This window comes from Bos javanicus, chromosome 22, assembly GCF_032452875.1.
Source record: "Bos javanicus breed banteng chromosome 22, ARS-OSU_banteng_1.0, whole genome shotgun sequence".
NCBI lineage: Eukaryota > Metazoa > Chordata > Mammalia > Artiodactyla > Bovidae > Bos > Bos javanicus.
Window position 1 is genome coordinate 54443022 of NC_083889.1, and position 16312 is coordinate 54459333.

Sequence of the window (16312 nt, forward strand, 5' to 3'; positions counted from 1 at the left end):
TGCTATCTAGGTTGGTCATAACTTTCCTTCCAAGGAGTAAGCATCTTTTAATTTCATGGCTGCAGTCACTATCTGCAATGATTTTGGAGCCCCAAAAAATAGTCTGACACTGTTTCCACTGTTTCCCCATCTATTTCCCATGAAGTGATGGTACTGGCATTAAAAACAGACAGACAGTACTTATAACACTGCTACTGTCTACATTTACTTATGTACCTGATACTTTCTACCCTTACTAAAATGTAAACTCCAAATAAATAAAACCCAACCAGACACATAGATCAATGGAGCAGAACAGAGAACCCAGAAATAAACCCATGCCTACGTGGGCAATTAATTTATGACAAAGAAGCCAGGACTATACAATGGGAAAAGGACAGTCTCTCCAATAGACAGTGTTGGGAAAACTTGGCGGCCACGTCAGGATGGGACTGAACCACCACCTTACACCATACATAAAAATTACTTCAGAATGGATTAAAGAAGGTGAGCCCTGAAGCTATAAAACGCGTAGAGAAAAGCTCAGGCGCTAAGCTCCTTGACGCTGATGTCGGTGTTGTTTTCTGCACCTGATTCCAAAAGCGAAGGCAACATAGGAAGACGGAAACAAGAGGGAGCGCGTCAAACAGAAGCACAGCGAGAGCCATCAGCGACAAAGTGAGAAGGCGCTGTACAGAACGGGAAAAATATCTGCAAATCGTGTACCTAGTAAGCAGGCAGTATCCAAAATGGAAAAGAACTCACAGAACTCAACAGTAAAAAGCAAATGATTGAACTCAAAAATGGCAGAGGATGTGAATATACGGTTTTCCAAAGAAGATACACAGACGCTCAGGTACCTGAAGACGCTCAACATCACTAGTCATGAGGGAAATGCAAGTCAAAACCACAGTGGAGAGCACCGCACAGCTGGCAGAAGAGACACTATCGAACAGACAAGTGCTGGTGAGCACGCAGAGGGAAGGGCACCCCTCGTGCCCGGCCGGTGACGACGTAAGCTGGTGCAGCCACTGTGGAACACAGCAGGGAGGAGCCTCAAAAAATTAGAAGTAAAACTACCTAGATACAGCAGTTCCACTTCTGGCTATTTACACCAAAAAACAAACAAACAACAAGGAAACCCTCCATTAATTTGAAATATATCTGCACCCCCCATGCTCACTGTAACATTTATAAGAGCCAAGAATGTAAGCAAGCAAAATGTCCATCAACAGATGAATGGATAAACAGGTGGGGTATGTATACACACACAGAATATTATTCAGCCAAAAACAAGAATGAAATCCTTCCATCTTCAGCAGGATGGACCTTGAGGCTATCATGCTAAGTGAAGAAAGAAAGAAAGAGAAAGACAAATAGTGTATGATCTCACTTCAACACGACACTAATAAAAAAAAAACCCCAAGCTCACAGATACAAAGAACACATTGGTGGTTTCCAGAGGTGCTGATGAGGGATTAGCAAAATGGGTGAAAAGAGGTCAAAAGGTACAAACTTTCACTTATAACAGCCTGCAGGCTCCAATGCTGGGACATCTGAGGCCAACCAACCAGCAGGGCAGGAATACAGCCCCACTTATCAGCAGACAGGCTGCCTCAAGCCTTCCTGAGCCCACAGCTGACCCTGCCCACCAGGGGGACAAGACCCAGCTCCATCCACCAGTGAGTAGGAGCCAGTCCCTCCCACCAAGAGGTCTGCAGAAGTCTGTGAGACCAGCCTCCTCCACCAGGGGCAGACAGAAGAAGAACCTGCACCCTGCAGCACAGAAACCAGTCACAGAGAGCTGGGCAGAATGAGACAGCAGGGCATGTTCCAGACGGAGAAACACGACACAGCCCCACAGCCACAGCTAAGCGAAGTAGAGACAGGCAATCCACTCCAAAAAGAACTCAGGGTAATGACAGTAAAAATGTTTTAAGGTCTTGGAAAAAGAATGGAGGCACAGACTAAGACGACACAAGAAATGTTTAATAAAAAGCTAGAGAATCTAAAGAACAAAGAGAGATGAAAAACACAATAAGTGAAGGGAAAAACACACTAGCAGGACTCAGCAGCAGAATCAGGAACGCAGAAGACTGGACAAGTGAGCTGCGAGACGGAACGGGGGGAGTCACGGCCGTGAAAAAGAATGAAAAGAAAGGAAGACCTTCATCATAACATTAAACACACAACAGTCACATTATAGGGGTCCCAGAAGCAAAGAGAAAGGACCTGAGAAAATATTTGAAAAGATAATCGTTGAAACTTCCCTAATATGGGAAAGGAAATAGTTAACTGAAGTGCAGGAAGCAGAATCCCAGGCAGGATAACCCAAGGGGGAAAAGGCTGAGACACGTAGGAATCAAACTGACAAAGAGTAAACACAGAGAAAATATTAAAAGCAGCAAGGGAAAAGCAACAAGTAGCGTACTGGAATTTCCATAAGGTTAGCAGCTGGTTTCTCAGCAGAAACTCTACAGGCCAGAAGGGGGCGGCACAATATATTTCAAGTGATGGAAGGGAAGAACCTGCAACCAATAATAACCAGCAAGGCTCCATTTAGAGGCTCGAAGGAGAAATCAAAAGCTTTACAGACAAGCAAAAGCTGAGAGAATTCAGCACCATGAGACCAGCTTTGCAACAAATGTTAAAGGACTTTTTCCAGGCAGGGCGAAAAAAGGTCCCATCTAGAAACAAGAAAACTATGAATGGAAAAACTCACTGGTAAAGGGAAACATAAAGGTAGGAAATCATCCACAGAAATATAGTATCAAAATCAACAATCGTGAGGAGAGTACAAATGCAAAATATTGGAAATGCATTTAAAATGAAAAGACCAGCAATTTAAAACAATCTTGTTTCTATATAGACGACTATATCAAAACCTCATCGTAACCACAAACTGAAAATCCACAGTAGACGCACAATATAAATAAGAAAAAGGAATCCAAACACAGCACTAGTTAGTCATCAAATCCCAAGAGATCGAAAGAGGAAAGCCCTACAAAAACAAGCCCACAACAATGAGCAAAATGGCAGTAACAACATTCATATCAATAATTACTGTAGACGTACACAGAGTAAACGCTCCAACCAAGACAGACTGGCCGAATGGACACAAATCTTCAGGTGTAAAATAAGCATCTGACGGGGACGTGATGCACAGCGTGGTGACTAGTTAATACCTCCACTAAAAAGAAAAAGTGATTAAAAAACAGTAAATTATCGGTAAAAAGAGAAAGAACGCATCTGCCATCTCCAAGCTTACAGTCCGCCTCTGCCCCCCCCAAGCTCAGCAACCACCAGCCTGCCGTCACTGGAGTTTGCTTTTGCGTACTATGGAATCAGAGTATGTACCTTTTGACTAAGTTTTTTCCACTCAGCACAGTTATTTTAAAATTCATTTATCTTGTATCAGTAGTCATTTCTTTTAATTGCTAGGTAACATTTCTACTGCCTCACAGTTTGTTGGCCCACTCACCTGCCGATTCACATTTGGGTTATTTCCTAAATATCTGGCGAGTAAAGCTGCTGAGTCTGTGTGAACTTGAAAATCAGTTTCGCTAAGTTAAATCCTTGGCTCGCACACTCTTTCGAGTGTTGTAAATGCGTTCTCCATTTTCTCTTGCATGATCATTGCTGTTGAGAAGTCTGATGATGCTCTGTTTCCCCTGTAAATCACATGGTCCTTTTGCCTAGATGCCTGAAGGATTTGTTTTAAAAGCCAGTAATTTCACTATTCTTAGGTCTTTGGCTTGTGATTCTGGGTTGATATTCTTAAATATAAGGTATACTCTCTCAAGATGTAGTTTCAAAGAGAGTTTTTGAATTTTAAGGTAGTTTTTCTTTAATCAATTTTAGTATTTGTTCTGACTTCTTCTGGACTCCTAATATTCACATTTGATCTTGGCCTGTCTTCACTTTTTGTTAAAATCTATTTATAGCTTCATCTTGGGGGGATTTCCCCTTCTTTTCACACTGTTTTATCTTAAGGCATTATCTGTTGTTTATTTGTTCTTACACTCTTAAATTTAGTCTTTATTTATAATTTTAAATTTCTTGAGTCCTGTCACTTCATTTTTTCTGAATTTTTCTAATTTTCATTTATGCTATTTTTTCTTTTGTCATTTTAAAAGAAGTCTTTTCAGCTTGATTTGAAATAGATGACAACTGGTTCAATTTTTGTGGGCGTGTCTTTCTCTCACTGTCTGTAAGGGTCTATTCCACATATTCTTTGTTTCTTAAAGGAAAATTTTGTATGTGATTCACTTAAATACTTTTCTGGTATTTTTATGTGAAATTAGTTTTCCTGATGGTGAGGTTCAGGAAAGCCTCCCTAAGTTCAGAAGTCTCTTTCTGTGTCGTGTTAACAAACGTGACACTTGCTTTGGGGATTTCAAGGCTGTGTTCCTCTCGCCCACTCTGGTCTACGTGCTTCATTCTGTGTCTCTCTCTGGCTCTGCGTCTCTCTGCTCAAGAGGGGCACTGCCGTGGAAACAAGCCCAGCGGGTCGCAAGGGCCGGATTTCCCCAAGCCCCTTTTTAGTCTTTCTTCTTGTGGGTTCCCTGCACTCACATAGTATGAGACAGTGCAAGCCCACTCCCCCGGTCAGTTCTCCAAAGAAGATACACAAATGGCCAGTAACATGTGAAAAGGTGCCTAACGTCATTAGTCATTGGGGAAATGCAAATGAAAACCGCAAGGAGGAACTACTTTACAGCCACTGGGATGGCTATCATCAAAAAGAAAAGGAATGTTGGCAAGGATGTAGAGAAACTGAAGCCCTCATACGCTGCTAGCAGGAATGTAAAATGGTGCAGTTAATTTGGATAACAGTTTAGCAGTACTTCAAAAAATTAAACAGAGCTTCCCTTACTTGGCAGTTTCACACCCAGGTAGTTACCCAAAAAAATTAAAACCACAAACTTATACACAAATGTTTGTAAGTGTTATTCATAATGACCGCTAAATGATGAATAAAAATGAAAGAAATGCAAAATAAAATGTGTGTGTGTGTGTGTATATATATATATATATTCACACAATAGAATATCATTCAGTCATAAAAAAGGAACGAAGCACTGATATATGCTATGATGTGGATGAAACTTGGATAAACCTTGAAAACAAGCTAAGTGAGAGAAGTCAGTCTTCTGTGGACTATACTGCATAATTCCATTTACAGGCAATGTCCATAGGCAATATGCAATATCCATTGGCAATGTCCAGTGGGCAAATTCACAGTCAGAAGGTAGACTAGGGTTGCTTAGGGCTGGGGGTAGGGTGGGGTGCAGAGTGACTGCTAATGGGGTTTCTTATTGGGGTGATGAGAATGGTCTGGGTATTAGTGGTGAGAGTTGTACAACTTTGTGAGTATAGTAAAAACTATCGAACTCTATTTTTTAAAAGGGTGAATCTTCTTGAGTTTAAAATGTTACGAACAGTGAGCACCTCCTGCTCTTTGTGGGTACTCCGCAGGTGCCACTGGAAGGCGCTGCTCACCACTTACCTCCTCTCTTGCTCGCATGCCAATACCACGCAGTCTTGGTGCTGTATTTATTTGGTCCATCCCTCTTCACTTGTATTTTTGAGTTCATGGAAATACCTTTTTATCAGTTCTGCTGTTAACTACTGCTCAGAAAATTTTGGTTTTGCTACCTAAGTTGCTCTGTTGGTTTCTATGCAGAGATGTGGAAGAGACTCAAGCACTATGATGTCATTCCCTGCCATCTTTCCAGAAGCCTCTAGGCCTATTCAATTTTATGTTAGTCAGCAGATGTGGGTCACAGGGTCCCAAGTAACAAGAGCCACAGACAGGCTCTTGGGGCCCTGAAGGCTGGGCAGGCTGTGGATTCCCAGGATCTGAGAACTGCGAAAGTACAGGGTTAGACTTGGGGCTGCTGGCTTCCGTCTGGATAGCTTTCAGAAGCGCTAGGGCCATCAAGGCTGGAAGGCTGTGTAGACAAGAGGTACACGGATTCCAGTGGTCTAACCCCAGCACAGTACGTCCTCTAAGTCAGTTATCTGAGCCTCACGTATCTATTCACAAAATGAGAACAGGACTGGTGACCTCAGGCATCTGTACATTTGTTAGTTTTTTGATTCATAAACATCTGTGAGGATTACATGACATACACTAGAGGCTCAAGAAATGTGAGCCCTCCCACCCCTGAAACAGTCAGTGCTTCCGTGACTGTTTCAACCTTACACAGGAAGCAGAGAACTACTTCCTATGATGCTTTTTGTAACACCAATCAGTTCCAGGGCTCCCAATGGTCACTGCAGGCCATGTCAACTTGCGGTGTGCACAGCAAGGGTGGCAGGTGGGCAGGCTACTGCTGCCACCCTGCCAGTGCCCTGGCCCTCCCTGACTTGAAGGAACCAGTGCCAGCACTGCCCTGGGCTGAATGAGGCAGGTGCAGCCTGGCCTCCCTGGATGTAGCCTCTGTCTGGCTTTGGCACAAAGAGGCTCAGACCTGCTCTCCCAACAATGTCTGCTCAGCAGCCCTCCTGTGGCCCACCGCACAGCAGGGACACCGCTCCTGCCCTTCTCTAAGGAGTGAATAGCAGACACGTGGTGAGGCCGCAGAGCGGCCCCTACCCGCAGGCAGGGTGTGGACTTACGGTGTGAGCATTGTTGATCTTCTTTACTTCCCACTGGCCCAGCCCGGTGTAGGTCAGCAGGGAGATGGCCCCGTCCGAGCTGCCGCAGGCCAGGATGAGGCCGTAGTCGTGGGGAGCCCAGCATACGGAGTTTACTGCAGGGAGGAAGGAGGCACAGTGAGCAGACTTACATGTCTGAGACTTACTGTTTAACTAAATTTCTTAAAAAAAAAAAAAAAAAGGAAAATCGTAGGGATCACCACGGGGAAAGTTGAAAAACCCATCACCTACTAATATAATCGTCATCATAAACTAAAGCCTATCTTATAGTCTCAGAACAAAGACCAGCACTTAAAACGAATAAACCTTAAAGAAAAAACCAACCCACCAAGCTTACTACCTTGTCTTTGCTGTCCTTGTTGCGCTCTGTGCTGGCTTTAGCCTTAGGACCTTGCCTGCGCTGTGGACAGACCCTCCCGCCGCGGCCCCTGCCCCACCCGCCCGCACTGTACCTGACGAGTCGTGTCCTGTGTGCTCGTGGGTCTTCTCCCAGGTGCCATTCTCCTCTTTCCAGATGATGACTTTCCGGTCGTAGGAGCAGGACGCGAGTATATTGCCATACATGGGGTGGGCCCAGGCCACCTGCCACACGGGACCCTCATGGCTGCAGGCGAGAGGGCCAGAGGCTGTTCAGATGGGCAAAGGAAGGCAGGGCACTCTGCCGGCTGTTCAGATGGGTAAAGGAAGGCAGGGCACTCTGCCGGCTGTTCAGATGGGCAAAAGGAAGGCAGGGCGCTCTGCCGGCTGGTCAGATGGGCAAAAGGAAGGCAGGGCGCTCTGCTGGCCACTACTTTGGACAGAAGTGAATGGCTTCTCAGGAGAGAACTGCTGAAGAATTTCAAAAGGGATAGAGCTGAATAATGTCACTCCAAAAGGGACTTTCACTGGACAGTGAGGACCCTGAGGCTGAAAGCAAGTCAGCCCCTCTGTCCTGAGCCAGCAGAGCCCTTGAGGAGGCTGTGCTCTTGAGCAGGCAGTAAATGTTTCATCTTAGTACTTTCAACTACTCTCTAACTTTTTCAAAAGGCAGGTCTCTCTCTTCCCTTCCCATCTCTGTGCGTTCACCTGGTCACTACTGTTTGAGCATGTGCCCTGTGCCAGGCTCTGTACTGGGTCTGTTGCTCAGAAGAGAGGGCACCCAGCACACAAGAGGTGGGCAGCACAAAGCAGATGGGACGGGCTCTTTCACACCCATTCTCTACTCACTAGCTGCCTGACTTCAGGTCAGGGCCGTTATCCTCTCTTTGGCTTGGTCTCTTGAGAGAGATGTCAGCGGGACTTCTTTCACATGGTGGTCATGAGGGAAATGTCTGTGATAACTCATTTAAGAGTCTGCAACAGTGCTTGGTACAAAAAAAGGAAAAAACACAGGTTCGACGCCTGTGGGCTGCTCCCTGCTCATCCATTCACCCGGGGCTGCGGACACTCAAGAGTCCACCTCCCTTAGCTGGGATGATGGTCCAGGCGCAGTCTCCACAAAGGAGCTGCTAACGCAACTCCTGGAGACTCATCGTCCTACAACTAGCATAGTGTTCACTGAGGGAGCAAAGAATGGGGGCACGAATTTACCCTCCAGTCTTTTACGTACTTTGAGCAGAAAGGACCAAGTGACAGTGGACAGTGTGTCCAAGACAGTACTGGCGGCCAGGCCTCGCCCTGTGAGCTCTCAGCCAGCGGCCGTGGGGCGGGGAAGGCGGCACTGGGCTCCTCAGGCACGCGACTCCTGACACCCACGAGGAGGGCAATTTCTAGACCTGTCTTCCTAAACGGCTACTGACTTGGCTGTGTTTTCTTTAATCCATTCACAGACATGCAGTGAGTACCCACTTGTCAGGGATTCTTAACCTCTCCTGTGTAGTCTGGTGAAGGCTAAGGTCCCTTCTCAGGATAATGAATAAAATACATAGAGTGAGGATTATACATGAAATCCATTTATACTGAAATCGTCATCAAAAGGTTAAAGAACAATTTATGTTATTAGTGATATATGTGCTTCTTTGTTAATACATTAAGTAACAAACTCCAGTGGCAAGTCTAATACCCATTCTAATTTCACAGGAGCGATGAGCACAAGTGCTTGAGAAAGCTACAACTGTAATGTGATATAAAAAATATCTGTGACTTCTTCTGGTAACAAAGTGACAGGTACTGGGGACTCTCCTGGTGGTCTAGTGGCCAAGACTCCGAGCTCCCACTGCAGGGGGCCTGGGTTCAATCCCTTGTCAGGCAACTAGATCCCACATGCCACAACTAAAGACCTGCATGTCTAAACAAAACAGAAGATCTCAAGTGGCACAACTAAGACCCAGTGAAGACAAATAAATATTTAAAAAAAAAAAAAGTGACAGATACCATGCATACTACTGGGATTCCTGGCCTATAGCCATAATTGAAGCAAATGCTGCACATCAGAGTCACTGAAAATAAAGATGTGATTTTCCCCTTCCCGAGTTCACCATCCCCTGAATTCTACCCACAGAACCCTTGGAGATTCATGGAACCTGGATTAAGAACACTATCCATCTGAGGTAGTGAACTGAGAGGGAAAAACAGAGCGTGGCCACAAAAAAGAAAACCAGGATCTCAAGAATCTCCACAGGGAGAAGGGTAAACCAAACATCTGTAAATACTCACTGAGTACCTGTCGGGGCAAACAGGCCAAACAGTGGGATCCACATAATTACGATTATACTGAGTCACTTTAGATCATGTGTGCTGAACGTGTTTAAAAAGGAAAAGAAAAGGTCGTTTCCCACTTTTGAACACAGCCGTAGCCACTAAAGACCTGTGAGCGGACACTGCCCAGGCCTGGGTCCGGGGTGAGCAGGTGAAGATGGAGGGGCAACCTGACTCTCACCCCAGGGCTGTCTGTGGGCATCTGGGCGGCAGAGGTGGGATTGGCTCCTGGCCCATTAGCCCAGGACGCCTGCTGAGGCAGTCAGGTGGCCGGGACCAGGAATCCTCTCCGCCAGCCACCCCAGGGGCTGTGCTGATCTGGGCTCTCAGCCCTTCCTGCCACGTCTGCGGCTTTGTCCAGGGTCGGGGGCGCTTACCCCCTGAGGTCGGCGACGAGGATCTGCCCCCCGTTGCGCACATCGAATATCTTGACGGACCTGTCTGACGAGCAGGTTGCCAGGCGGGTGCCGTAGTAGTCCATCTGGGCGTCATGCTGCAGAGGGAGGACAGGACCTGAGATTAACTGAACCTCAGAGAATCATCACTATCCGGCAGGAACCTAGCTTGGTGACATTCTCACTTCTCTCACAGGCAACTTCCTTCTGAAAGGGACAAGAGAAACCACACCCAGCTGCTTTCAGACCCTTCACAGCACGGGGAAAGTCCTCCCAATCCCCATCGGCAGGGGGGTGTGGGAGGAAAGCTCGCGCAGCTTCTCTCTCCTTCCTCCCGCCCCACTGTGTTGAGGCTTCCTGTGCTACCAGGGAGGTTCGGCTCAGTGCCAGAACCCGGGGCTAACGCTGACTCAGAGAAGCAGGCCTCTGACCACCAGCGGGCCCCAGTGAGGTCCTCCACAAGGCACGTCTAGCTGGGACACAGGGTTCCATTCGGCCATTTAGGCCCCTTCCTCCACCCATGGCCCTGGATCCTCTGTGGACCTTTGTTCCTGGGTTTTTAGCTGACCTTTTCCCCAGCAGTGTGCCCAGGACCCCGAACTCTCCACCCAGCACTTCAGCGTTGCTGGTCCCGCCACTGATGAACTGACTTCACGGAGGCTGCCCTCCAGGGCCAGGCCCCGCCCACAGCTCCTTGTCCATCTGGGCGATGGCTCCTCTGAGTCCACCTGCCTGCTGCCTCGCTGAACTTACTGGCCCTCCCGTTTGCTGGCCCTGCTATTCCAACGGATAACATGTCTTCTTCATTGTACCTTTGGGGTTTCAACTATCAGCTGTCATGCTGTGCTCATCAGGAGCAATTACATCCTTTCAAAGGGAAGCAATTATTCTGTCTGCTTAGACATTCCTTCCTCATCTCTCTACCCAAGGATGACATCCTGATTCCTCTTGGGAAGTCAAGAGTCCCCGCCACTCCAGGTCTTGGCTCCTCAGAAGGCAGGCAGGGCAGTGCTGAGACAGAGCTTCTCGGTAAGTGTGCTTCTGAAGCACTGCTCCTGCAGGCTGCCACACACTTTGGGAGGAAACAGGGCACAGCACCGAGACTCCAATCCTATCTCAAGTTCTCTGCCGTGCAACCTCGGGAAAATGTCCTAATGCCCTGGAACCTTAGTTTCCTTTAAACGGAGCTGATAATGGCCTCAACTTCATGAAGGTTAAACGAGACACTGAAGAAGCAGTATTCAGCCAGGGGTGGAATGTGCCATGAGCACGCAGATGGTCCCCATTACTACCTTGTCTCATCCGTTCCCCAAGATGAACCCGCCCAGAGAGGGGGCACACCCATGGCATTTCCCATCTCAGCTACGAGAAAATCAAGGCTGGCTCAGAAAAGTTAACAGGTTGACGAGGGACCTCACATTGGATCATCTTAAAGTTAACAGATTGACTGGGGACCTCAGATTTGACGGTTTTACCCAGGTGCCACGCTGTCTCCAAGGATGACCACATCCAAGCAACCACTCGGAAGCCCAAAGGCAACAGCTGGAGGGAGGTGGTGAGCGCAGGACGCCTGGGACGCAGTGCTGTGGGCTGACTGACCTGGGTCTTGCTCAGGCTTCCTGCACTCCCTGCCCTGCATGAAGCAGAGTCTGCATCCTTTGCTGGAGACTGTAACCTCTGGACCTTCTCCCACAGCCCCGTCCTCGTACACTAAGCAGGTGTTCACCTCTCAGGACACACCCTGAGTTAATGCTTCTGGTTCAAAGGGCACCGTCTGGCCCGCCGTCTGTGGTGATCCTACCTGGCTCTGCCTTTTTATTGAGTCATCTTCCTATTTCTTTCCTTCTTTTTTTTTTTTTTTTTGGTCACATCACACAGCAGGCAGAACCTTTCCAACTAGGGATCAAACCTGTGTTCCCTGCATTGGAAGCATAGTCTTATGCTTCCAATGCAGGGAAGACTATGCTTCCAATAAGCCTAAGTCTGGACCACGAGAGAAGTCCTTATTTTTTCTTCTTTAATCCCCTTTTCAATGGGGCTAAGAAGTGACAGCAGGAGGAAGATAGGTGGGAAGACTATTTCAAACCTCTGCACCCACTTCCATCCCATTCCAGAGCCAGTTACTTTTTTGGCCAGGAGACTAAGTACCTTGAGCTGCAAACTGTTTCTGGGTTTCTCCTGACTTCGAGTGATCAGACTGTCACAGCCCTGTCAATTCAGAGGGCCTGCTTGGAGACTGACCATACCCCTGAGGTTACAGCCTGACTGGCAAAGGCTGCAGGGCCACACTGGATTAATAAATCATCAACAGAGATGCCCACGTCCTCAGCATGTGAGGAAGGGCTAAAGGAATACTTACAATCATGTCCTCATGGGAAGTGTCCACAGTGTTAATCACTGACACCTAAAACCAAAGATATTGTTGGTAAATGAACTGATGGTAGTTAGAATGCAATCATCGCATTAAATCCACCACTTTTAAAGTTCTTGATAGCATCTGATCATTCATTCATTCAGTAAAGATTCACTCCAAGTGCCTTCGTTGTGCCAAGCACTGTGCCAGGGACTGGAGATGTAGACCTAGAAAAGAGGTACTTCTTGCCCAGAGAAGTCTGTATGGAAGTAACTCCAACAAGGCAGGATGAATATTTTAATGGGGTTAGTACGGGCTATAGCAGTCTGAGGGGCTGGTGGTGGTGGACAAAAACGGGCTCAGATGAGGAGGAATTCGGCAGGTGGCTTCCCTGGTAGCTCAGACGGTAAAGAATCTGCCTGCAATGCGGGAGACCCGGGTTCGATCCCTGGACCAGGGAAGATACTCTGGAGAAGGGCATGGCAACCCACTCCAGTATTCTAGCCTGGACAATTCCATGGACAGAGGAGCTGCGGCCTATAGTCCATAGGGTTGCAAAGAGTTGGACAAGACTCGAGTGACCAACACATGGGAAAAAAAGTACAGTCCAAGCAGAGGGAATAACATGAGCAAAGATGGGGGTAGTGGCACGGGACGTCCTGGCTACGTGTGCGGGTGAAGAGGGACTCCGAGGAGCTACAGCTGGACTATGGAGCAGCCTTCCTCAAGGACAGAGCCTCTGATGTTCCAGGCAGTTTTTTGCATAACAGGATTTTCACCTGAAGACTTTGATTAACTGATTCAATTGATTCTCTTGAGGCTGCTCCCTGGTTCACCACCTGTGACAGAGTCCAGTTCGCAGGGCTGGCTGGAGTACAGTTACCACACCTTCATATCCATTCTCTGAGGCTCAGCTCAAATTATGACCACACCCCGCCCCCAACACCAGGGCTTGAAGATTCCCAGATGTCCTGACTGGCCAGACTCCTCTGAATATCAACGCTGAATGTCTACACTTCAGACGCTTCCTTCTCCCAACTAGAAGGCGAGCTCCCCAGAGCCAGGGCTGGTGTCATCGACAGTTCTGCATCCTCTCACATCACCCAGCAGTGTTTTGCAACCAGAAGGAACTCAGTGACTATCTGCTGAATGAATAAGTCAATGAACAAAAATGGACAATTTGACTATGTTCCACCACTAGTCTCTCAAAACTCTTGGGATAGAAGAGAGACTGAAAAGGAGGTTTCAGACTGGAAACGATACTCTTCTTACCGTCTCCCCCATTTCTTTTCCCAGCACAAGTCCTGCAGGTTTAAAACCTGACCCGACTTTTCAGAAAGGAGAATGCCGGGAGAGGATGGTTGCAAAGCAGTGCAAAAGGGGCGCATCAAGCAAACGCAATTTCTCTCATCAAAGCCTAGACGCCCGGCAAAGCAGGCCCCCACGATCCGCAAAGGCAAGAAAGGAAGAGAAAGAGAAGCATACCTGCAGCAAGCTGCCTGGGCTATAAAGTGCTTTCATGTGTGCACTAGGAAAGCCAAAGGGCAGAGTTCACAGGAGCTGACTGAGGATATGAAGCCCAGAGAAGGGAAAACACCTGCTCCAGGGCTAGTCAAAAGTGGCGCTGGGAGAAGAGCCCCCACCTGCTATTAGTAATGCCTACCCCACAAAGCTTTCCACCCCACTAGGGTGCCTATCCAGGTGTCACATCCAGTTGCCTAAGTTAATGGCCCAATGCTGAGTACACAAGAAGAAAACTTCCTGGTAGTTTCATACTAGTTCATCAGAGGACCCTGCAGATTACCAGCCTTTATTTTGAACCCACTTTCTGTCACCAACCAGGACTGATGAATAAGTGCGTGGTGTTTTTTTTTTTTTTTTTTTTTTTTAAGCTACTTAAAAAAAAAAAAAGTTCATCCTTCCGAGCACCTCAAGTTGTCTGGTCTTCACTGGGTAGTAAAAGACAGCCCTCAAAATAATTCACCTCTTCAGAACTGCTGAGTTAAAAACTCAGTTTTAAAAAAAGCTGAATGTCACGGCATAAGGACCCCAACTCTACTCAGTACCTACTCAGTAAGAGGCCAAGAAAAAACCCCAAGAAACTTAAAACCCAGTCTCCTGCAGAGCAAGGACCAACCCAGCGTCCTGACTTGTGGGCTCACCCAGCTTTCCTCAAAAACCTAGGCACAGACATTTCCCCGAGAACACTGGCTTAACTGAATCGACTGCACGGGGCTGTGGGCAGGCTGAGATTAGGAACAATGCTTGGAACCCGCTAAGGGCTCAGAATACAGCGGCTCCTACGGTGTTTAGGATTTTGTTTTCAATTGTTGCGGGAGGAGAAGGAAAGGAAGGAGCAGGAGACGCGGCAGCTAGGCTGTCCGTAGAGTTCTGAGAGGTTCGCGGCCTCCCTCTGACCACCCCCCAGAGCCACCCCACTTCAAATCCGAAGCGGTGCGGGAGAACTGTACGGCCCCAGAATGGGGCTTGAACTTCAGCGCGGCGAGGACCCGGGAGGGCCGCGACCCAGACCCCAACACTTACCATGGTTGTAGCAGCAGCAGCGACTTCAGGACTCAGACGTGGCAAGACCCGGCGTCGCTTCGGAACAGCTCACTTCCGGCGTCGGGCTGGAAGCCCGTCGCGTCCCGACGCGGAGCCTCCGGGCAGCAGCAAGCTCCACTCGCACAAACGTTCCGTCCTCTTCTGAGCACCACGGCTCCTCCCCTTCTCCGTGCGTAGCGCGCGAGACCAGAGCGGGGTGGGACTCTTGTTTCCATGGTGACCCAGACCCGGGACTTGTAATCTGAAGCTTTAGCCCGTCTTCCCTCGCGACCCAACCCTTCCCTTTTCCTGAGATCCCACACAGGAAAAAAAGGGACTCCTAAGGAACGTTTCTGGAGAAGGCAATGGCACCCGACTCCAGTACTCTTGTCTGGAAAATCCAGGGACAGAGGCGCCTGGTAGGCTGCAGTCCATGGGGTCGCTAAGAGTCGGAAACGACTGAGCGACTTCACTTTCACTTTTCACTTTTATGCATTGGAAAAGGAAATGGCAACCCACTCCAGTGTTCTTGGCTGGAGAATCCCAGGGACGGGGGAGCCTGGTGGGCTGCCGTCTATGGGGTCGCACAGAGTCGGACACGACTGAAGCGACTTAGCAGTAAGGAACGTTTCTGCGGTTCTGGGTGCGACGGGCCTTACAATGAACATTTTAGGATGATTAATTTGGGGGTAGTGGCCAGAATGGTCCTTGTTCTTCCTTGTTAGTGTCTCCTCAGGACCCAAGCTGGGACCAGGGGCAAAGAAGCCTAGCAAATAAGCCCCTCGCCAGGAGCTGAGCCTATCTCTCTTCCTGCCCTCTCCAAGCCGGAGGATCCATGCCTCCGAAACTGCCTTTTCCATCACGGCTCTGGGACCCTGTGAATCTGGCCCACCGGCTAGATGCCCCAGGCAAGGAGGGATCTCAGCTCGACTCCTACAGCTAGAGCCCAGGACCCAATCGCCAGTTTCCCCAACCCTTAGGTCCCTGGCTTCTCACCTGCACAGCGAGAATGCTGTAGCTGGACAGAGCCCCTGGTGGGGGTTGCCCTCAGCCTCACATGGTCTGGCAACCCTGAGCTTCTCATGGCTTTTTAGAACTTCAGTGACCCAGGATGGAACCTAGACTCCCCTTGGATGAGTCAGAATCCCTGTTTCCTCTCTTGAAACTGGAGGGAAGTGTCCTAGCAGAAGATGGTTCCTGCTGGAGGGATAATGTTAAGACCCAGAGAGTGTGACAGGCCATCAAGGAGCTGGGAGAGGGGGCCGGAGAGTGGGGTCTTACAGAACTCAGGGCTGGACCTGCAGATTGCAACTCACACTCCACTCCCACCCCAGCTTTCAAGACCTCCAATTTCCCTCTAATGGGAAAATATTCCAGAGGTTTGAGGACTGGTGTTTATGATGGAAAAAAATGTTGCAGGGAGCAAAGGGGGAGGGGCTCTTGGGTCTCCTGTTGTTCCAGGGACAGGCCCTGATCTCAGATCTGTAGATGATTCTCTGAGCGATAAAATCATGTCGCTTCTTTCTGAGCCCGACTTTCCTTGAGTATAAGATGAGGACAATGACACACCAGCTATAAACACAATGCATGGGGCATAAGGAACTCCCTAGTGTTGGCACTGCAGTTGGAGAGACTGAGGATTTGGGAGAAACGGTGCAACTGTATCCTATTCATTAAGGCATTTGCTGGTGGAACTGAAGTT

General features: G+C 48.3%; 1 protein-coding gene across 1 annotated transcript in view; it reads right to left on the bottom strand.

Moving 5' to 3' along the window:
• Window positions 1-14785, bottom strand: part of SEC13 (SEC13 homolog, nuclear pore and COPII coat complex component) — a 35409-nt gene extending 20624 nt beyond the window's left edge. The window contains exons 1-5 of the mRNA XM_061397087.1: window positions 14611-14785; window positions 12073-12117; window positions 9696-9811; window positions 7095-7246; window positions 6604-6737 (exon numbers count right to left, since the gene is read on the bottom strand). Of these exons, the coding sequence (XP_061253071.1) occupies window positions 6604-6737; window positions 7095-7246; window positions 9696-9811; window positions 12073-12117; window positions 14611-14613 (450 nt within the window). The 5' untranslated portion in view covers window positions 14614-14785. The remainder of the gene's footprint in view (window positions 1-6603; window positions 6738-7094; window positions 7247-9695; window positions 9812-12072; window positions 12118-14610) is intronic.
• Between the last annotated feature and the right edge of the window lie 1527 nt (window positions 14786-16312).